Source organism: Telmatherina bonti, assembly GCF_933228915.1.
Source record: "Telmatherina bonti genome assembly, chromosome: 12".
Taxonomy (NCBI): Eukaryota; Metazoa; Chordata; class Actinopteri; order Atheriniformes; family Telmatherinidae; genus Telmatherina; species Telmatherina bonti.
This window is the reverse complement of record NC_136610.1, coordinates 34,960,387-34,984,887: the sequence shown is the minus strand read 5'-3', so window position 1 is coordinate 34,984,887 and position 24,501 is coordinate 34,960,387. Positions and strand designations below refer to the sequence as shown.

Sequence of the window (24,501 nt, the reverse complement as noted above, 5' to 3'; positions counted from 1 at the left end):
GGAATGGACCCCCGAGACTGGAGCACACCTCAGTTTGTCCACTTTATAAATATCTGACTAAATGACACACTGTGTGTTTATACACCAACAGCATTCAGAGGAACAAGCCAGGCAGTAAGATGGCAAGATAACCTGTGAACATATTCCAAGTTGCTCTGAATTACCAACGTCTATCATGTATGCGAAACAACTATGAATATTCATACTAACTATAATTTGGCATCTTAAGCTCATGGTTCTGACTTGTAAGGGAAACCGCAGTCAGTTTACTGAACATTACGCAGACTGCTGCAAATTTGCGCCCCCTGCAGCCATTATCTTCTTCTGTCTGGGGTGTAATTATCCTGAGGGGAGGGGCATGTGGGGGGGAGCTAAAGGATTGGTGCCATTTGTTGGGCTACTTTCCTTTCTGCTCCACACAATCACATGCTGGTGGTGGAGTCGACGCTGCTGCTGTCGAGGTGTGTGCAGCCTGGTAAAGGCTTAACAGGTAAGGAGGAACAAGAAGTTGCATATTTCATTTCCATATAAAACAGAGGTTGACTTCTGCAAGTCGTCCCCCTTGTTAAGTTCTATCCTGTTCTGGCACGTTGTCCAATCCCCCGTCTTGGTCTCATCCTGCTTTCATCTGCAGGAACCCTGTAGTTGTGGTTTCTATGTAGAAGTTAAAAACAACACTTTACTCCCTAAAAAATGTCTATATACGTCAGCAAAGATAAAAGAAAACAAAAACTGATTTGTTTAAAAAAACACTTCTCACAAAGCAAACTTTATTATGCAGATTTTTAAAACAGTTTAAATATACTTGGTAATTTATTTATATACATTTTTCCATTTAATTTAAAGAGCCACTACATAACTTTTTGACTTTTAAAATATGCCTTTATGACCAGTTTTATTGGCGCACAAAAATCCATTAAGCGCATTTCTGGAGCTGTCACTGGCGAGTGGCGTTTCTGAAAAACACGATACAACTTTCCAAACTGGGACGTGACTTTTCGCTTCACGGTAAAGAAGCACCTGGCTGTTTTAAACACGCAACGTTGCTGATTCAGCAAAGAAACACAAGATGATTAAAAGAGAAAGAGACAAAACAAGAGTCATTGTAAGATCGTCTTTTGCTGACTGGAGAGAGCTAACAGGCCAGGTAGGATGCAAGATGGAGACTGGATTAGCTGTTGATGGGGGGGCGTGTGACGGGAAAATGGCAAACGTTTTGTGTCTTTAAGAAACAGGCTCATTCTCGAACATTTGAAATAACTTACATGAGAGATCTTACATTGTTTATTGGTTCTGAATGACAGTTTTAATTAATTTTCTTTTAGCTGCCCGAATCTACGTTCTCTAGCTTTTTCTACGTCTTTCTTTTGTGCTCTTTATTTGGCGGTTTCCATGTCGTCGTCTTCTTATTCCTCTTCTTCTCTGGTTTGGTCCGTACTTTGGTTGTGTATCAACCAAGTGGCAACCTCCAGCAAAGTGAAACCTATGCGGAAATACATAAAACTCCAGTTCCCCCTTCATCCACTAGGGGCTCCAAAACAGAGCAAAGCCCCATAGACTCCCATGTTAAAAAGACCAACTTCACAGCAGAAATAAACATGTTTACAGCCTGGTTCAAAAATCCATTTTCGGTTTATTAGGTCAGGTTTACCTTCATGACAACTGTGGGAGAAGTGAATTTTTTTTCTAACTCGCCCATTTAAAAGTAATTTAATCTCGAAATTTGGCATATTTAGGGGCGTGTCCCTTAGATTGACAGGTACCCGATCTCCCGCTTCAAGTAAGAAGAACGTAGAACAACCGCAGTTTTTAGCCGGTTAACAACGTGACTTAGCTTTAGCCCGCTTACCTCCGTTAGCTGGTTAGCTCCTGTTATCTCTGGGTTAGCTCGGTTAGCTCTTAGCTACAGAAAGCTCTGAGTTCGCTCAATGTCAATCATCCACCATGACGCTCACAGCCCCCCTCTCTCAGCTCCACCTCTTTGCCCATATTTGTATTTTCCGGGTGAGACGACACGCATGCCCCTGCCAAGATGGCGATGGGAGGAACCGCCCACCGAGCTTCAAGTCAGCTCTTCAGAAACCTACGGGCGACATCACAGAGGCTCCGCCCATCTTTTTATATACAGTCTTGTATCGGCTAATTGACTTAACACTGTCCCATGGGTTTGCTCCGTTTTCTGCTTCATATGACTGATAGCTATTCTCTGTTAAAACTGACTGAATTACGAGCCTGGACCAAACCGTTCATCAATTTGGGGCATTGGTGCAAGTGTTTTTCCCAGCCCAGACTGGGAAGCCAAGGCAGGTTTGTTTATAAATCACATTTCATGTGCAAGACCATTAAAAATGCTTTATGGAAAAGATTAAAAGCATCACAGCATGATCCACTGAACAGCTACTTAAAAAGAAACATTGAAACTCCACCAGATAAAATCCAAATGAGAAATTAACTATTGTTTAAATAAAAGTGCCTCTTCACGACGCACCCACGCCCCATTTAAAGTAATCCCTTCAGTAGATGAGCTAACTTAGAAGCTAAGTTTTATTTACGACATGAAGGAGTACACAGGGGAGTAATAAACATGGAGGCTTTTCCGGACTCCTCCTTCAAAAGACAACCTCATGACGTCTGCAGCAACGCAACCATTACATGAGAGCCACTGGTGGGCAAATGTAATGATACAATGGAGTAAATTAAATAACAACCAGGAGAGCTACTGCTACCACATTTCATACAAAACAAGGTTATAATGAATGTTAAAACTCGCAGGTTTCTTACATTCCTGGGTGTTCGGGTATACCGCTGAGTTTAAGTACGGTTCAGTCACCACAAAGGCAGAAAACGTTGGACAATATGTCGTAAACGGAAACTGTTATTCCAGACTGAGCTGTTCATATGGAGATAATCAGGGCAGGGCAATATTTCCACCTACTCTTTCTACACTTCAGCCTCTTTACAAAAATAGAGTAATGACAAGTTTACAGCCGTTTTTGCCAAGCCAGTTGTGCTTTTTTAGGTCCCAGTACGTACAGAAGGTCCAACGGACGCTGGATGTGCTGGGAGGGGACTTCTCTGTCCAACTCCAAGGCTTTAACAAGAAAATGGTGGGTTGAAATGCAGACCACTGCATGATTTGTCATGTTAAATGTTTCGTGTCATTACTGCTCTGTGCTCACTTTGGAGGACCGACTGAGTGGTTGTGGTTGTTTAAGAGGGTTTATCCGCAGGTGGCATCATGAGGGGCCTGCATGGAAAAAGCTGAAGATTACTGGTCAGTATCTTCTAATTATTAAAAATGGCTTCGCTTCAGGAGATCCCAGTGCTCGTGCAAACCAGCACCGCCATCCAGCAGATGTTAAATTCTACTCCGATTGAGCAGGACACTCCCCAACACATACTGTAGATTTATTGTTCCTCAAAGTGTCAGTTTTTTGTTATTTTTTTGTCTTTTTAAGACTCAAAACTCAAAAACGACTCAGAAACTACGCTGCTGCCATGAATACGCTTCAGGATTCAATTAAAGGAGGGTGCGGTTTTAAAAGTTAAACATGCTAAAAGCAAAATTATCTGCACGTTTTTCTCAACATGACATGTAAACATGAAGATAATCATATGAATAAAGAGAGTTTATCATCAGTTAATGTAAACCAAAAGCAGCACTGCGATCATAAAGAACCATGCGATCATAAAGAATGTGACCAGATAAAAGGTAAGTTTGTCTAATCACAGACGCGCTGAAACGAAAACACAACATAATGCAGATGTAATTTGCTTTAAGGTTATTTAGAAATGGTGCCAGCATAGTTACAAAGCTTAAACTATAATGATGGAGTCAGCAGCGTCTGCAGCAGCGCATTGGTGCAAAGTCAAACCTTGTTTCTCCTGCAAGTTACTGAACGGTGAAAAATGTGTTAATAACCCAAATGTCCCCAAAATTTCAGCTTCGTATGGGCTAAAAGGAAAAAGAGACAAAACAAAGCTAATCAAGGTTTTTATTTTTTTCCTTTTAATTTTTTCCACCTCTAAATGCTGAGTATGTATACTGAGATGTTGAAGTTTGATTATAACTTGAGGAATTATTTAACATTATCAAACAGCTGTGAAGTTCCTGGGCTTAACCGCTTCGAAGGAGCAGGGGTCTTTAGTCGCTTTATGAAACATTATGGTTTATAAAAACAAGACTAAAGAAGCATTGTTGATGCATCTGATGCATCTTAGGTTTGTGAAGAGCTGAATTGAAGCTCAGTGGGCGGTTCCTAATGTGAGCGTCATGGTGGATGATTGACATCTAGCGAACACCGAGCTTTGTGTGACTAAGAGCTAATCGAGCTAACCCGGAGATAACAGGAGCTAACCAGCTAACGGAGGTAAGCGGGCTAAAGCTAAGTCACGTTGTTAACTGGCTAAAAACCACGGTTGTTCTACTTTCTTCTGACTTAAAGCGGGAGATCGGGTACCTGTCAATCAAAAGGACACGCCCCTAAATATGCTGAATTTTGAGAGTATATTACTTTTAAACGGGCAAGTTAGAACAAAATTCACTCCCCCTCAGTTGTCATGAAGGTAAACCTGACCTATTAAACCTAAAATGGATTTTTGAACCAGGCTGTAAACATGTTTATTTCTGCTGTGAAGTTGGTCTTTTTAACATGGGAGTCTATGGGGATTTGCTGTTTTGGAGCCCCTAGTGGATGAAGGAGGAACAGCAATTTTTGGGACTTCCACATCGGCTTCACTTTTAACCGTCTGAGATTGCTGCTTGGTTGATCCTCTTTCCATCACAACCTTTACCAAGTTCCTCCATGTCTGATAGCGAGCCACTTCTCCTGACCAGAGCAGCCTGTTGCCTTACAGCCCATTCACGCTCCCTTACGTTGGTAAATGGGGATCCGATTTAAACGTTTTCATACGTCAAAGTTCTCATTCTTAAATGCGTCTTTTACGTTCCCATGATGTTCATCTAGCAGAGGGCAGTACGGTAGTAGTAATTTACAGTTAGGTCGTTTACAACCATTAAAAAAATCAACAGAAGAAGTAGAACAAGGATTTTTGTCATTCTCAGTCTCTTTTTCTGTTACTTTTTATTTCTGTCATCTTCTTCCCATTTTTCTTCTTCTCTAGTTAGTTATACTGTTCAACTGTGCCGACCACCCAGTTTGTGGATCTGCAAGGCCCAGAAAACAGACCAAACTTCATGTGTAAACAACGCAGGAGATGGACGAAAGTAGGCGTGCTTGTATCTGTCTTCTGCCTGGAGCATGAACAGGCCTTAACTCAGACCAACAATCACACAGAGTATCACTAACGCTCATAAATAATCAGATCTTGGAGTGGGAGGAAACCCCTCAGTAGTGGTGAGGAAAAGTGAAGCACTGCTTATGATATGAGAGATTTACGCCACTTAGAACAATGCTCGCAATCCCTTTATGAGGCAGGAAGCTGCGCTTCAGAGGAGTACTCTCTGGAGCGGCTATTTTGAGCTTAACAGCCAACCACACGGCTTTTCTGTGTGAAACGATGTTTCCTTAAATAAATCAGGAATTAAAAATCTGTTCCACGACGCAGCTGTTAAAACACCAAATTGCCGAAATCTCCTTGTCACATTGCATGAGGAGAAAAAAAAACACGCCTGCTGCTGCACCGCAAGCAGCAAAGCAGAACCCATTAAACCCTCAGCTGCATTGGATTCTGCCTTTACACGCCAGCACTTCAGAGACAAGAAATGTCACATTAAAAAGTTAATCACTGCTAAATCTTCCACGTTTTTCTTCCAAATGTGAAATCCTTCGCTAGACGGCAGTCAATTTAACAAACAATGCACACACAGGGATCCATAAATCTGAGCCTGCTGCCACCAGAGTCCATTACTGATCACTAAACCAGTCGGGGCCTCAGGCCAATTAAAACTCCCCATTTGTGAAATTCCAAAACGCCGTCATCCATGAACATTTACCCAGAAGCCCCTGGGGAGATTCCACAACATTGCCCTGGCCTCTCATTCCATCTGTTTCCCCTCTCCCATCCTGGCCCAGCATCTCCCGCTTTGTCTCCACACAAAAGCTCCCCTGCCTACACCACTTCCCAGGTCACTGCTTTGTCAGGGCTTCAACTCACTTCTGACTACATTTAACAAGTCTGAAACCAAATTCCAGCCTCTGCTCCGAGCCTCCTCCTTACACTCGTCTGCAGGACAACGTACACACACTTTCCTGCGGTTAAAGAAACTGCGTCGGAAACCTCGTCCTGCTTAATTAAATGATTCAGTTAGAGGCTGCGTGGACCGGTCGTTAAAAGTTGGCAATATCCACCTTTTGGGTGACTTTTAAAGCATCATGATTGGAGGAGGTTTCAGTTGAATCGTGACACGATAGTTACTTCATTTCAAACTATTCGCCGAAACAAAACGCAAGACAAAAATCATACTTTGTTTTGTCTGAACGGGTTCTGTGATGGACTGGTGACCTGTCCAGGTGTACCTGCCTCTCGCCTGATGATTGCTGGGATAGACTCCAGCTTCTCGTGGCTCCGAAATGGAACAAGTGGTTAAGAAAATGGATGGGTGTCTGAACGTGAAATGAAGTCAGATCAGTCCTAAATCTTATACAAAGTCTTCTCAGTCTGAATTATCACGTCGAGGAGACGCAACACTGCAAGACTGAATGCAAACGGATGAATATTACATGTTTGTCAGCTGACTCAACTCAACTTTATCTATAAAGCCCTTTAAAACAACCAGAGTTGAAACAAAGTGCTGTACACAATCAGCCAAAATAACAATAAAAGAGTTCAAATGCATATAAATAACCAATAAAACAACAGGTCACACAAGGAATACGGAATTAAAACAAAACAAAATGAATCGTAAATAAAACCAATAAATAAAAATAAACTATAACACACTGACGAGAAGCTGTCTGACGCTGGTTTAAAGGCTAAGGAATCTGATCGTTCACACCATAACCTAACTAAGAGGTGGGCAACTCTGGTCCTCGAGGGCCAAAGTCATGCAAGTGTTGGGAGTTTCCCTGCTGCAACACACCTGACACAAATCAGAGCTTGATGTCAAACTGCACCTTAACAAACCTGGATGACATGAAGGAGACATTAACAGGCTTGTAAAGAACTCGAGGAGCTCCATTAACCTGGATCAGGTGCGTTGGAGCTGGAAACTTCTAAAACATGGAGGGTAGTTGGTCCTTAGTTATTTAAATATAAACTAAATATACATACTTTTCCAACCACAACCACCTGGACTGGCTCACCTCGCATCCAGACTGAAGTCAGATTGATTAATAAAGATATAAACGCTGTCATTAATTAGGTCATTGCCTTGGAAATGTTGCATATTTAAACATAAAAAACATTAAAAGTCATTTATATGTTTTGCAGAATCCTCCTGTTTTGGATCTCAGACTAAGTTTTCATGGTCAACTTGTGGTTGCATCACATCTTTTGGGTTTTTTAATGGTTTGTGATGTTGCACAGTAAGTACAATACATGCAGGAGTTGTAGAAGTACATTCAAAAGTTTAAAATTATAGGTCTATTCTGATATATAAAAAAAGCCAAATGTCCCTGAATTTTCATGAGCAGTGTTTATGAGAAGGACTTTGAGGCAACTGATGCATCATCACTTGACTGGTTCTCAATCTAATATCGTAAAAATCATCATTCTGTTTACTAAACTGTGAACATCTGATCCAACAGGAGGGATGAGGTCTTACAGGGGGGAAGAAATGACAAAGAAACAAGGTAATAAGTAAGTTTTTTAGGCTCTTTCAGCACTTCCAGCAGCAGGTTCGGTCTCTAACCAAAAGAGAACGTAAAATAACAAGTCATGAGTTAACACGCTTGTGAGGAATCGCACTTCAAACAGGAGCGGTTTGTTTCAGGATGTGATGGAGTTCTGGCTACCGCCATAGCATGCTCCACACAAACTTTCTGCAACTTGTTTAACTTCCTTCTGGTAAATAAATCAACCACTGGTGATTGGCTTGCTTGCCAAAGACGAAGCCGCTCAGTCGGCTGGTTCCCGACACGACTATCTGCGTCGAGTCAAGTACAAAGACTGGATTCACACATAAAAGCAAAAACAACACAAGTTTTTCCTTCCAACAATCACTCTGCTGGGAATGTCGTCAGCCGCAGTGGGAGTCTCAGCGATGATTCGCGTTAACAACCAGTCTGATCTTTCACCATCTTCTCGTTCCTGATCAGCCCTAAATCTGCAGCATTGGACCTGCTGCTTTTACGACGGGTTTTGCCTCAATGCTTAAAGTCGGTTGTTTGACTGTGAACATTATCGAGGAGGGAAGTGTTAGTGGAAGAAAGCGAGTGTGTTATGTTCAGGATGTGCAGAGACAGGCAGGGATTTTGCAGACAAATGGAGAGAACAAGTTGCAGCACAGCGTGATTATCACGAGAGAAGAGAGAAAGAGAGAGAGGGGAAGCAGGAAAAAAAAGAGGCACAAAAGACCTTCCTGGCTTGTCCCTCCACACCAGCCCTCCATCTTTCCACTGACTCATGGCATACAAATGAAAACTTTACAGGGGAAGATGAAAAACACCCTTTATTTTATGCCAAGTGCTTTACGATCGGACCCTGCACAAACGCCATGGTGCTGCGGGAGAAATGGACTTCTGTCGAGCCTACTAATGGGTCCTATTTAACCATCGGGACCCTGCACAAACGCCACGGTGCTGCAGGAGAAATGGACTTCTGTCGAGCCTACTAATGGGTCCTATTTAACCATCAAGACTCCCTGCCAGCACCCTTGGCACCATCTCAAATAGTCAATAATTTGTCATAAGTGGTCATGTATAACTGTGGAGTAAAGTTGAGATCAATAGCTTATCATTTAGGTCACTGTTTCTCAAATGGGGGTATGCGTACCCCTGGGGTACTTCAAGCCATTCCAGGGAGTACATGAAACTTTTTGCAAATGTATATCTTTTTATGTTTTCTTCAAAACATCCTTAAATACATTAATACTACATAAATATTTAATATATAATATTTTAAAAGGGGTATTGTGTTGCACAAATGTTGAGAACCGCTGCTTTCTACTGACGTTTTGCAGGCATTCATGTCGCATTCATGTCCTGTTTACAATCCAGAGACTGCGTGGTAAATCCACGATGAGTGATCCATGACATCATCATTATTTATCACATTTTCATCATAAAGATCACCATCACTGCTATGTTTCCGTATTTTGCCCTAGAAATGATGACAAAGCCACTTCCTGTCAAACTTTCCACCAATCAGAGAGCTTACATCGACAGTAGTGTCCAATCAGGAGCAGCAAAAGTTTGTGAAATAAGCAGAAAGTTCTGTGTGTGACTGAAAGGGAGAAAATCACAGTTCTCTGTGGTTGGAATAAATCCAAAACAGCGTTTCTGACACACGGTGATGCCAAAACGTAATCGAGTACGAGTCTGTTATGAGAGGGTTGTAGGTGAACGCACCAGGCACCTGTTGATCAGGTCGATCGTGGATGAATGTCCTGCTATTTTTTTCCACTTTCTGCACAATTAGACCAGCAACTTTTACAACAGTTGGGACTAAGACGGGCATGTCAGCCTCTTTCATTTGTGTCTCGTCTGTGTTTGCTTTTCTGTTGCTGCATTCAACAACTTCCTCGAAAAGTCCTCGAGATCTACTGTCCTGCAGCTTTTAGGTGCATTCCTTCTGCTAAACAAATGGCTGAACTCCCTCATCTGACCGTCACTGAGCTCTGCAGAAGCCTGGTAATAACACGCTCCTTTCATTCAGGTGTGTTGGAGAAGGGAAGCCACTAAAAGTTGCAGGATATTCCAGGACTGGACTTGGGCACCACTGCTATAAAGACTGAGATCCTCTCGGGGTGAGATGTAATCAAGAACCTTTATGTGGAAATATGTAAAAAGTCTGTTTCAGATGTGAGAAAATGATGTGCAGATGAGAGAAGACTTGCTCACTGTTGATCTGTGTTTTATTTCTACACATTTCTGTTGGTAATAAATCCTGCTTTTCCTCTTCCGGTTGCTGTTTATGCTGCTACATCTATTGATATGTTTATTTCACATCATTTTAGCCTCATAATCTGACGGCTGTGGCCGTCCTGAAAACATAACATCAGTAAGCTGACGGTGAATAAAATGGTCGAACATGTCTTGAAGTTTTAACGGTGACAATGTGCTTTCCAGGCTTCATGAGAATACTGCAGGAGGCTTGCGACCCTTTGGAGCCTCGTCATATGCACTGTGCAAGCTGCTCCACAAAAAAAGTATTTTAGAAAATCCAATTTTCTTCATAAGAAACATAGCTTGTTGAAGACTTTACATGCAAACAGTACGCGTCATTGCTTCGGGTAAAAGCCAACAAACCACTCCTAAGGACGGGGCGCTCGTTGACAATGTTTATAACAGACATCCAAAGGCAGCTGAAGTCCACCAGATGTTGATGCAGGATGAGGCCGGGCTAAGCCCCCCCAAGCAGAATGAGGTCAGGTACAAGATCAAATTTCTGGAAGCTCAAAGCTACAAAAGGGCAACAAAGCTTCTGATATACCTGTTGGGCCTTAGGAAACTGGACACCAGCGGAGGCGGTGGGAAGAGAACCACTCATCGCCGCCTGTCAAAAGGGACCAGAAAGCCTAAACCTTGGGACACAATGGCCTAATGGGCCTCAGTCTGTTCCTGATGATGTGCACTCAAAGTGTCGATAAATCAAAGCGACTTGTCATTCCATCGATACTTCAACCAGTAGAGGCGAGTCCTGAATTCCCACACAGCCATTCATTTTACTGCCTTAAAAAACATCATTTAATGGTTTGCAGCCTCAGTCATAATCAAACAAAGTATTTCATCCTTTCATGTGGAGTCGCCCCCCCCCCCCGCCTCCTTCCCCCGGTCTCCTCGCTTATCGGCTCTCAGCCAGCAGGCCGCCTGCCGATGTTTCCTCCATGTTTCCAATCAAAGTTCTGATGACCTGCTTTTAACACGTCGCATCAAATTCCTAAAACTGACGCAGCGAAAAGATCCACTTGATGCTTTTCTTCTTCTTCTCCCTGCGTCTGACAAGAGGACTGGGGTGCGGATCTCAAATATAATTCATATGAAAATAAATCAAAGTGCGATCAGCACACAAAGGGACTGGGTAAATATTAGGAAACCTATTAAATTAACTGCAGTTTGGAAACGCAAGCTAAGTGAGTGACTGCCTTGTCAGTGGGAGTGTTGATGCAGGCCTTGGGAGTAATTAGCAGGGATTACAGCTTCTCTGGCCTGCACCCAGTACTGAGGTTTCAGCCCAAACACCAAGGCGAGTCCCTGGCTTCGCTCCCTTGCTGCTCTGCTATGCTCCCCCCCCCCCACAGAAAAAAGTCACACAAATCCTAATGATGGTCATAACACAGAAATCAAGCTCGCTGCGGCTTCATAGGAAAGCAATTAACCTCGGTTGAGTTACACCTACATCATAACCACACTCCCTGTGATCGGCAGCTATGAGGTGACGTGGCGGGGGAGGTGGAGGGGCGGTGGGGGAAGATGTTTTTTTTTGGTTATTTTTTAATGTAAAATGTAGGGCTTTGACGATATGCTTTTGTCGAATCGATTCCGATTTTTTGGCTGCCGATTTGATTTAAATTGCGATTCTCACAATTCTTCGATTTTGCTGATTTTTGTAGATTAAAAACAAAAAAAAATAATGTATCAAACTCATTTTTGCTCGTCATTTTTCTTGATTTCTATTAGGAAAAAACAACACAGTAGCCAGACCATCATTCTGCTGCTATAATGCCTAAAAAGACAAGTAAAAAGATCCATAAAAACAATAAAAATGACTAATTTTATAGTTGATTTATTTTTTTTAATTTGGGGAGAAAAAAAAGAAAAAGATTTTTTCATTAAAAAAAAAAAAATCGATTTTAAAATTGTGAGGCAAAAAAACAAACAGATTTTCGATTTTTTCGATTTGATTTTCCCACCTCTAGTAAAATGTATGTAGAGGCTCAGTCTTTAAATCAGCATCAACATACAGATGTTATTCCTTCAGCTGTCAAATTATGAGGCTAAAACGATGTAAAAGAAACGTATCAATAGACGTAGCAGCACAAAGAGCAACCAGAGGGAGACAACAGGATTTATTACTGTAGAAATAACACACAGATCAACAGTGAGCAATATAAAGCGCCTCCATCTCAGCTGCTCTTTGGCTTCGCCTTGCATCAGAAACGCCTTCTTGGCTTTATTCCAACCACAGAAGAGCAGTATTTCTCTTCTTTCCAGACACATGTAAAACTTTCTGCTCACTTAGTGATCTTTGGCTCCTCCTAATTGGACTTTATCGTCAATTTTAACTGTCTAATTGATCAGAAGTTTAACAAGAAGTGGCTTTGTCATAATTTCCGGGTCAAAATAGACTGATAAATTAATGGTGTTATCATGGATTTATCATATTATCGTCTCTGAATAACCACTACATATTGTGGCTGGATTGTAAACCTCCTCAACAGGAGGTTTACAAAGAACACAAACCTTCGCATGTCCACCATTCTACCACTTTATTTCATGTTTTTCTTCGTTATAATTAAAGAAAAGGGTCGTGCCGTTATGTAGCGGACACATCTACAGCTGTTTGGCTTATAACCCGGCTACCAGCTAACGGTACGGATGCTTATGGAAACACAACAGAGATCAGGGTTTACTGAAACCAAACCAGCCCAAATTGAAGAAATAAAATATAGCAGTGACACAATGAGCTGAGACAGAGGAATCATACTAGCTCAGATATTCACATGGAGACAATCCTGATGTTTGGATTGGAAAAACTTCCTCTGTTAGCTTCTGTTTTGCTGAGCTAAGCCTCTTCGTTCCACACAAGTTCTTCCTGAAGCTGAAAAGGAGGTAGCAGACATCAGCTCGATGGGCTGGACAGGAAAGTGCCAGTAAAGCGTTTCTGACAAAAACAAGCAGAGCTTAAGAAAGCAACGACTAGGAATGGAGCGCAACTTTCCCGAGGAGCCGCTAGAGAGCCACCAGCAGCAGCAGGAGAAAATGACCCGATATGCAGGTCCGGATGGAGGGGAGGAAAAACAGCCAGAGTGCAAACGGGACGTGTTAACAAGGAATTTCAGAGGGCGGGGCGGGGGTTTGTGTCTTTCAACCCAAAATACTACAAACCACAAAGTCAGATTAAGGTTTTTAAAGGGGTGCTATGATGGTATTTTTGAGTTTTCTGAGCTTTCTACAGTGTTACAGTGTTGAATCCTCATCAGACATGTGAACGGCACTGTTTTTTATCACCTAAACGCATGTTTGAGTTTGAGTTCCAGCACACGCTCTGCTTGGTTTCCATGGCGACAAAAAGCGCGTCGTTTTAGAGAGTTTTTTCTACTTGGAAATCCTTGTGACGTCCCGGGGGATAAGGTTCGGTGATTGGTTACCTTCTACTGGTTAACAAGGGCATGTACAAATACATCAGGCGGGTGGAAAACGTGGGATAAAGTCATTTCCAACGATGGCTGGTGAGTTTACCAAAGAGAGACATCCTGCTGCATTCGTTGCTGTGGGTTGCTGTTTTCCACTTTGTTTTCAGGCTCTGATTCAGGTTCCAACATGTAGGGCTGTATGCTATGTGTTGACATTGTATTTTGTTTTTTTATTGAGTTCATATGAGCCTAATCCTTCTGTTTATGAGATGTTACAATGACGGCGAAAGCAGGTGCGGTGCGCGCTCCCGATGTAGTGCGGTGGCGGGAGGCGGGGCTTAATGCGGAAGAGTCTCAATCCCCCCCCAGTCAGTCCCACCAGCTCTCTTTGTTGCCGTGTGTTCCCAGCTCCAGGACTCCTGTGTGCAGGTCTTGGTGGTCCGGTGTGGAATGTGGTGAGGAGGGAGGGTGAAGTCGAAAGGGGGGAGTTCAATTGTTCCCACACAGAGCATCCACCCCCCACTGATCTGTCGCTCACTTGTCTTTTTTTTTTTTCTTTCTAAACGGGGGGGGGGGGGGGAGGTTCAGACCATAGCAAAGGATATAAAGTGATGGAATAACGGACATTCAACCGACACACACACACACACACACACACACACACACAGCTATTGAACTGATGCAACACTCAGAGCATACTAAACGAGCGCTGGAGAGAAACTTAACATTCCACTGTTGTTAAGGAGCGTTTATCAAAGACTAAACAAGGTCTGGGATGGCAAAACCACCGCCATGCGGCTCCAAAACCAGCCGCTCCTGCTCTCGCTTCTGTACACCAAAATAAGCTGCTATTTAGAGGCAACGATAAGGCAGACGTCGCTGGCCCGGCAGAACAGGATGCCACGACTGCCCCAGATCTCAGAGCGCTCGCACTGCAATGGCAGGAAACTGATAAGACGTATGGGCCACGTGCAGCCCTGCTCCCTTCCTTCTGTGACCCCATCTGGTCATTCAAAGCCACAATCAGGCTTCCTGTGGTCCACAAGACCGCAGCCTCATGATACTTTAACTTGATTACTCTAAAAGCTCATCAAAACACATGGAGAGGACATGTCTCATGTACAAGACAGAGACTGGATTCAATTCAGCTTTATTTGCATCCTGAAACTTCACAACAATGTCAGCTCAGGATGCTTCTCAGGCTCATCTATTCCAGCCAATTCATGATAAACAGTCTAGTTAAGGAAGACAACAGATTGATTCAAATCTTGATTTCGATCCCGCATCCTGATCTGCAAAGGCGACAGTGGAGAGGAAAAAGCTCCGCCAGAACCCGTCTCACTGTACTCAAGCAGTCCAAACCACCTGGACGACATCATGCAGGTCTAACAAATGATCCCTTAGGGTAAGGTCCAATATCCAGCATGTTGCACCATGATGCGCTCCACACAACTTTCTCTTTGGTTCACCGGTAGCCTCCCACTGAGCGGGCACTGGAATGCTGCCGATTCCCAAACAGGATTTTAAACCAGCCGGTACAATTTACGCAGGTAAAAGAAAGTAGTTCCGGAGGCTGGCACCAAAAGCCAGTAGCTCTGTTTGCAACCTGAAATATCGCCTTCAAGCCAAAGCTAAATTCACCTGAAGTCATGCAAACATAGATTTTTACATCTCAGAAAGAGAAACCAAAAGCCCAAACTTGACCAATGGTCTGTCAATGTAAACACAAGTGTAGTATGGCATGCTCTGTTTCAGTTTAATTAAAATATAATAAAACAAAAAAAAAAAAAGAGAGCTTGACCAGGGATCCCCAATCCGGGTCCAGGGCCAGCGTCTTGCAGGTTTTCCAAGTGTCCCTGCGGGAACACACCTGACTCAGACAAGCTCTGCACATGTCAGATAAACACACAGATTTGAACCAGGTGGGTTGCATGGGGACACTTGGAAAGCCGGACACTGGCCCTCAAGGACCAGGATTGAAGATTCCTGCGCTAGACCAAGGAAAGAAAGAAAGCCTTTCTTTTCAGCTGTTGGACAGCCATCCCAACAAACTGAAGAAGAAGCTGATCAAGCACCACCTCCCCTTACCGGAACCCTCTACAGAAGAGAATGGCAGGCCGACTACAGCTACGAAGTGAAGTTTAGATCAGTTTATTTAGGTCAAGCAAGCACTGGAATCCTTCATTTCATGTAAAACCTAAATATCACTGTGTTGTGATGTTGCCAGGCAACCATCATGACAACATCGTGAAATCAGGTAATGGTGGAGCCTGATGACTCAACCAGTTACTTTCAGGACCAGTTATACAAAATGTTCATGTTTACTTCTCCCGAGTCAAGTCCTCCCACTTTGGTTCTGGTTAAACTGGTGTGAATGCAGGCCAGTTTGCCAGAAAGCATCGATGTTCTGCCACTCAAGCACATATCCTGATCCAGAACTGTTTCTGTGTGAAAGCACGATGGAAGTTCTGTTTGCTTTCACACTGTAAGCGAACCGAACCAGGGTTCACTTGCAAGCGGAATGAGGCCCACAATTTTCCAGTGAACCAGAATTCACTTCTTTGGTTTGCACCACACTACTCCTAACAAATCGTATTATCCGTGGGAGTGAACCAAACATGCTCGAGCCAGGAGGTCATTGTTTCCTAAGTAAATGTCACAGATTTCAGAAATCTTGCAGAATGTTCTGGTGGAGTTGCAGGGAAAGTCCGGTATGAGGGCCGTGTGATTTCAGTTTCTACCAATAACGGCCGTGTGCCAAAATACAAAACCTAACATCTTCAGAGAAAGAGTAAGAAAGGAAAAATTAAAAGGCAACACGAGAGAAACGTTGAGCTGTTTCATGGAAAAAAAAAGCCAAAGAGTTTCAGCTCATCACTCTGGAATGTTATCAGAGATTACAGCTCATACTTTGGCTTTAGTCCTTTATCTGGACATACACACATCTTTTCATTAAAAATCTGTGAAAGGAAACTTATTCCTCTGAGAAAGAGAGACGACCTACTAAAAACTTTTAGTTGCACGCACGGGACTGCAGTTAAATGACTAAACGTTCATGAAATATGACTGCAATCCAAAACGTGGCTTTGTCACACTATGAGTAATTTCATGTTATGACTGTGAGTCAGACTCATGTGTGACATTTATGTTGGTTTTAACCACACCTCATATCCCTCAGTGGCACACCTGAATCAGTCCGATCTTGCCATAAATGACTTCATCACTGGTTTTATCTCATTATTTAACACAACATAGTGAACTTATAAGTCTTATTTTGGATAAAAATGAAATAAAAATCAATGTGACAGTCTTCATCTGCCAAGCAGAACAACCTCCAACCTTCATGTAACTCGATAAGCTGGGAGTTTAACACACTGTGAAAGGAAAATATACCGAAAGGACGCCATGTGAGGAATGTTTGCAACCTTTCCTCTATATTTCCTGCAGAGATGACGCTGCCAGCTACCTGGTGGAAACTCCAGAAAAGTCAGTATCAGGGTGAGAGCGTGTGGTGAGTGATGCTGGTAAACCTCTGGAGCTTTTACAGAGATGAGTCCGAGTGTGCAGCTTCACTATGGAGACCATTTACACACTTTAATGACCATTAAGAAAACAAGATGATGATCCTGGACAGACAGCAGGGTTTAAAATACACAATACTCTGGGTTGTGCATCAAAAACAAATTAGGTGCAATTTGTGAGGCATGTACCTTAAATTTGATGTTAGAAAATCTTATAAAAAGGTTCTTTTTACTTTTGGTTTTATTTTTTTTTAGCCTGGTTTGGTTTTAAATATTCGGTCACCAACCACAACACCATAGAAGCCGCTCCAAGTGCACTCAAAATGTTAAGATATCTTTTTTTTTTTTCCATAAAATAAAAAAACTTGTATCGTTCAACTGAATATAAAAAAATGTTCCTGAAAAGCTGAACAAACTTCCAATCGTCGCCATATTGGTCAGTCATGAGGAGGAGTTGAGGTGGGGGGGATGATTAACTAACTCTGAGCTAATTACTATGGGAAAGTAGGAGTTACTAATCACTAAAAATATCACATTCTAACATTCAAGGCATTTATTTCCTTTAAAAGCATGTCATCAAACACATCTGCACTGGTTTGACTAGTGTGGTATCGGTACAAGTACTTTTATTAAAGTACGAGTACACACGCTTGGTATTGAGCTGATACTGATATTGGTATCGGTGTATCCCTAAACGTGGCAGAATTTATCCAGTGTTGATGAGTGAAAACAGCTTGTAAGAGTTAACTTTTTACTAACTGTAACTTTGTAATCCAGACTTAAACTGAAGCACTGAGAGCAAAAGTCCTGAGAAGCAGGTGAGACATTAACTATGAGTTGATGATTGAAAGATTACTCAAACCCTGATCTTTGGACTGTTTTTTTTTTTTAAAGAAAAACTCACTCAGACTGTGCGTCTTGGTTTTCCTGCTATCTAATCTGCAGAATGTCGCTGCAATAACACAACCTGTAATTGCCCAAACGAAGCCAGGAACGCCGCCACCGGCAGATCCCTCGCAATGCAGAGCGTCTGGAGCTCACCGACAGGCCAACGCACTGAGGTCATGCACGCTTCAAGTTTCAGTCCTAACGCATTGGACTGATTATGAACAGGGGATGATCCACGTGCTGAAGGGAGGGAAGGCGACCCGCGTCTCTTTGATCTCTGATTGTTCCATACCTGAAGCGTGACATTGAGCCCGCCAGAGTTCCCCAAAGCAGATTTTACTTTTCTTTTTTCTGAATCCCAGAATCCAGCTCTGCAACGTAGAGCCTTTAAAAAGGCAGAAAGCAGCCTGGTTAAAATTAACTGCTTTGCTTCGCGCGGCACTTTAAGAGTCCAGGCTTTGTTACAGCTGTGCAGCAGATACCTTCCACCATTCATCACCGTATCAAACGCAAACTGTTGAAAAAATACACAGCGTGAACAGCCAGATACACTGTAAAAACCACCATTTACATTCTTCGTGATTACCAACATTATTTATGTCATCATTTAGAGTCTTGGTGTCATTTCTTTCCCATTTATGTGAAGTATTCAACCACAGGCCCCAAACAAATCATCTTCCAATACACAGAAACTTGGAAGCGAAGCCTTGAACCACTTTGATGAGTGGTAAACGACTGATACCATGGGATAAGTGAGGAATTTATCAACCGAGCCTCCTCTTCCTCTGTATCAGGCCACTCTGCCCGAGCAATCAGGGTTTCCATTTCAGTTTTACCGCATTAAAACATCTTTATTGAATCCCAAGTCTGGCTTCGGATGAGGCTGCAAGTAATTTCCACGGTAACAAACATTCTTATCTTCACGCTGCCAACAATAACACAAGATGTCTGCGGTAAGAAATGCAATTTCTAAATCCCATGTCTCCAATAAAGACTCACATTTCACAAATTTGGTTTATGTTGCCTGCACCAAAAGAGGGTTAAAATTATCAAATATAAACTAATTACAGTAAAATTGGAAGGAAACGGTGGATAATGTTCAAAATGTGTCATCATTGTCATATTAATCTGGAAGCTTCTGTACAGGCTGGTTACTTCAGAGGGAACGTCTGATAACATCTTGATAAACCAACGAAATCTCCCCAACACCACCAAACAATTCAACACTTCTATCATTAAAACTCTAAAACTTTTTTAAAAAGTAAAATAGCAGGTAGAAGGTTAATACGTCAGCATGCAGACGGGACATTTTCAACCTCAGCTGTCGGATTATGAGGCTGAAAAACAAAATATCACAGCATAATGGGATTTATTTGTTGTCTTCACACCATCTGTAGCGCTTTTATTGTTTGATGTAAAGCACTTTATTCATCTTGTACATGGAGTTTGTGAGAAAAATGACCCTGACTTGTAGACCAACCAGAAGAAACCAGACGTTTGTAGAAATAACACACAGATAAGCAGTGACCAAGCCTTTTCTCATCTGCACATCATTCCATCATGTCTGAAACACACACACACATGCACATATTTACACACTACTTACCCGCTATTCTAACAAAAGCAACATCTTGCCCGTCATCCTGCTTCTTTTCAGACACAGTTTTCTGCTTGTTTAGTGGATCTTACCATTAATCTAAGCTCTCTGATTGGTGGGAAGTTTGACAGGAAGTGACTTATCATCATTTCCAAGTCTCTTAGCAACACAGAAGTGAAAATGATAAAGATGTGATGAATAATGTTATCATGCATCACTGTACATTTACCATCTACAGTCTCTGAATAAACTCTACATGTTGCAGCTGGACTGTAAACCTCCTGGACGGGGAAGAAATGCTGGAAAACTTCTAAAGATCACCTGAAGGGTCATATCCATCAGAATTGACCTCACAGACGCTACGGTTACATGATGTTTTTCAATTCGTAATTAACTTATTCTCCTACGAGTTTACAAGGAAATAAAATACGTCCTTACTTAACTCCTCTTTAGAGCGGCTAGTTGGGAAGGGTTCTGATTGGACAGAGGGTGCACGTGACGTATGGCGTATACCGGAAATAAACAAAGTCGGCTCCCTGCTTCTCGTCTTTTTAGTCGTAACTTGTAAAAACTACATAATAAGTACCAGTTTAACCGTTATTTTTATTATAAATGTGAAGTAGCAGCTGAACACCAGCATACTACTTCACTTTCTGCAGCAACTGAGAAGGAGAAGAAAGATAGACACGGGAGGTAAAACAACGTCATCGGGACAGGACAAGGTAACGAGCATGCTCAGAACGACCGGAATTAACTTAGAGCGGAACGAAGGTTTACATGACAGAGGAATTAAATAGTTCGGAATTAAAATGCGAATAAACCAGACACTTACATCGGAATTAGGTTTAATTACGAACAGAAATTTGCATTAGGAATTAAGTGTTTACATGGTTGTTTTTCACGTGTTTAAAGTGGAATTAACTTTTATTCTGAATTAACACTCCCATGTAAACGCAGCAACAGTTACCCACCACCTTTTCCTCTCTATGGATCAATTATCTCCGTGTCTATCAATGACAAAGAGCTGCTCACTGAGGCTGGCAATACTTGAAGCCCAGACACACACCAGGAGTTCATTGTAAGGAAAAGGCACCAGTGTGTATAGCACACATACCTAAACAATAACACCACCTTCATTCATGACCCCCCCTTTAAATCCCAAAAATGAAAGACAATTAAATCTGACCTATTCAGGCTTGTTTGGGGGGATTTCACTGACATTTAACATCACAAACACGCAACAACTACCTACAAAAAAAAAAAACAGCCAAAAAGGAAAAGTTTGGGCCTTTTTTCCCCCCAAACAGATGCAGACACAGCCGAGGAGTAAAATGTGTTCAGGTGAGGAGACAGAAGCAAAATGACAATTATGTTAATTATACATCTCCAAATCACATAAAAACAAAACACATGAACAAGTCAGCCGGAAGTCTGGGTGACCTTCTCGTATAATCTTCTACAAGAACGTCCTGCTGGAGCCGGATCAAACCTGGCAACCCAAGCTAGGACCATTCAACGCACATGTATTTAACCACTATAAAAAATGAAAAGGAAATGCGAGGAGGTTGGGTTGGAGTGGGGGTTAAGTAACCAAGTCAAAGTGGAATTTCACCCCCTCCCCTACGTCCCTTTTTACGCCTGCTCCCCTCAAACCTTTACTGTAAGACCCCCCCCCCCCCCCCCCCCCCCCCCTGTCCTCCTCCCTCCCAAGTTTCCATTACTTTGCTTCAACTCATGATTGGCTTCATTGATTCACCCTCTCGCCCTGCTGATTCTGAACATATCAGCTCCTCCAGAGATGCACCACATCCTGTCATGTGCGCTCGGCTGCAGGGGAGAGGTATAGCCCAACACACACAAGGAACAAGCTTTCAACCACAAAGCAAAAGCAAAAACCAGAGAGTGAAGTGAAGTCTGCTGGGCTTGTTCACAATGTGCAGGAATGTTTACTAAATCACAGCCAGCGGCCAACACTTCACAGCCGGAGGAGTCTCTTCTGAGGAAGCCTGGAAATAAACACTGGAAGGGTTTCATTCAGCAGGGAGCTCAGCTACACCGCTCATTATACCTCCTTATTGTTATGAATTACCTACAAGTATTTCCTCGATGAAGATGATGTTTACCCAAAGGAAGAAGTGAAGTGTTGCCAGCAACACGTCCTGCATGCCAGAAAACATGCACTTCCACCAAATGCTGCAAAACTGCTGCAATGCTTGTTTAAAACAACACATGAAAAGGGAAAGAAAGGAAGAAATGCATGTGTGTGTGGTTCAGATTATATAGAAATGTGGGCTTAAAACAAGAAGAAATGACCATGTACAGATGTGACAGCTTTTTAGTCAAGTACTAAAAGTTCAAAGCAACTTTTCTCTAAGAAAACTATGAAAAAACCTGCTAAAAGTTTGTTATAAATGACAAAACAGCTGTTTGTCTTTACTGTAGCTCACAATGGGGCATAAAAACCAATTAATTTTACTTTTTCCTTCCGTTTTAAACACTTTTATTCGTGCTATTCATTCTATTTATGGTTCTTCTCCTTATCTTAAACCAGTATTTTCTCTTTAAGGTGAGAAACAAGGCCAAACTCACCGTTGATTCCTTTGTTGGGGACATCGTTCATGTTGAAACCTTTGGAGCTGAAAACTGCACGAACTTCATTGCAGTTTTTCAACTTTGGCTCCGCAGTCCCAGAAAGAGAAGGCACAAGCATCGTGCAAACTGCACACAGCACCAGCAGCGACTTCATTTTGCAGGAAAAGAAGCAGAAAAGGTAGAAAAGAAGTGGGAGAAGGTGTGGGGCAGCTCAGGTGTGTAAAAGCGACTCCCACGCGGAGACGCGCTGATTTCTTCAGCTCAACAGATCCTTCATTCACCGCAGCTCCGAGGCCAGCTCTCACACCAGTCCGAGGGGGGAAAAAAACACCGAAAATAACTCTAAACCCTGCTCAAATGTCGTCCTTTTAAAAGCCACAGATCCCTCTGATAAAAACCGAGTACCAGACTCGATAAAAAGAGACGCGAATGTGCGGAAAAAACTGCGTTTTTTAACGTGCAAAAACTTTTTTTTTTTCTTCAACAATCTCAGTCACACTTCTGCTTCACAGCTTCGACGAAAGTTTAAACCACGGGAGGAGAGCAGAAAGTAGCCTGGAGGGGGACAAAAGTTGGATTTCTTCAGGCTTTCTTTCTTCTTTTGGCTTCTTTAAAAAAAAAAAAAAAAAAAAGCTCGAAGACGCCGTGGTTTGTGTGGCTCCGGACCGCTGGGCTGCTTGCTGGTCGTACTGGGATCCAGATGCGAGGAGAAAGCCCTGCTGGACACCCAGGAGCGAGTGCGAGTTCCGGGGACAAAGACCTGGAGATCAGGAACACCAGGGGTGGAGCATGGAGCAGGGACTTCCAACCCTAGATCACTTCTCAGCTCAGCTCACTGCAGAGTCTCGACTGGAAGCAACCAGCCCTGAAAATCAGGACTGGAGCTGAGGGTGGAGCTACATGGTGGCAAAACATGAGGCCTTGACTCATAATGGACCCACAAGACATAAAGAAAAGAACCATTAGCCAGTCTGAGGTCTTCAAAATCCCTAAAGTCTTTCACTCGAGGACCGACTTTGGACACCCCTGCATTATACCATTTCAGGGGAATTAATTAATTTATTTAAAGGCAACAACACATTTTAAGGTGCCACGCCATCTTATCTGGGCCATTTTACTGTTTTGGGGTCCTTTTATGTTGGGGGTCCCCAGTTATGAAGATGGATACACAGACAGACGGACAGTTTTGTCCATCTCCTGCATCAGTTATGCATCTAATTTGGTTTAAAAGGAGCTAAGCTATCCGTCATTTGACGTGGAAAACCGGGCAATACGACCGTAAACCACTGGGGAAGTGTTGAGTTGTGTAGCTGACACACTACAGGCAACTGGGACAAACCAGAGAAGAAGAAAAGAAACATGCAGAAACTATGCAAAAAGCGCCAAATAAAAAACACAAAAAAAAAGAAGTAGAAAACAGACGCCCAGACAGACGGACAGTTTCGTCTATGTCAGTTATGCATTTAGTTTGGTCTGTTTTCAAGGAGCTTAGCTATCCAAAGCAGAAAACGTAGCAATACCACCAGAAATCGCAGGAGGCAGTGTTGAGTTGTAGAGTTGACATGCAACTGTCAAATGGGACAAACCAGAGAAGAAGAAAAGGAGCATGAAGAAGACGACGCAGAAACCGGCAAATAAAAAGCACCGTAAAAAGACACGGAAGTTGACAACAGCCAAAAACATCAAGAATCACAAAAAAGCAGGTTTAGATATTCATGTATGCGTCGCAGCCCTGCGACGGACTGGCGAGCTGTCCAGGGTGTTCCTGCCTTTCGCCCAGAGATTCCTGGGATAGACTCCAGCTTCCCCGCTAACCTTCATCTGACTGAGCGGTTCGGATAATGTATGAATGAATAAATGTGTTAGCGGGTGTCTGTTTCGAATGTTGTAACATGTCGTTGTTTTCATACTTCCATACGTCTTTTACGTTGCAGTAGTTGAGTCAGTTCATCCACTAGTGGGCAGTGCTGAGTTCAGCGTTCACATCTACATTCTGATACTGGTTCATAATGGTAATTTCCCACTTTAAAGTATTTTTTAACTCCTCCAAAAACACCAGAAGAAGAAGAATAAAACCCCGTTTGTTTTTTTTTGTTTTTTTGTTAATTGTTGTTCTAAATTGGCCCTGCGATGGACTGGCGAGCTGTCCAGGGTGTACCCCGCCTTTCGCCCAAAGACAGCTGGGATAGGCTCCAGCTTCCCCGCGACCCTGAATTGGATTAAGCGGTTCGGAAAATGAATGAATGCTATTCTAAATTTCTTCTTCTTCGTCAGGTGATTTTAATTTGGCTATTTTTTGTTGTATCGTCTTCCTCGTGTTTCTCTACTTTTTCTCTGGGTTTTTCCTTTCGCGGGTTGTGTGTTAGCTATACAAATCAACACTGCCCCCAGTGGATTCCGGTGGTATTGCTCTGTTTTCTGCTCCCTGAAAACAAACAAAATTACGCCGCTACACGACAGATTTAACTAGCCATCTGTCTTATGTG

General features: G+C 42.6%; 1 protein-coding gene across 1 annotated transcript in view; it reads right to left on the bottom strand.

Moving 5' to 3' along the window:
• gpc4 (glypican 4) overlaps nucleotides 1–22,726 on the bottom strand; it is a 46,977-nt gene extending 24,251 nt beyond the window's left edge. Inside the window, exon 1 of the mRNA XM_079250562.1 lies at nucleotides 22,013–22,726. Within this exon, the coding sequence (XP_079106688.1) occupies nucleotides 22,013–22,169 (157 nt within the window). The 5' untranslated portion in view covers nucleotides 22,170–22,726. The remainder of the gene's footprint in view (nucleotides 1–22,012) is intronic.
• Nucleotides 22,727–24,501: the final 1,775 nt, after the last annotated feature.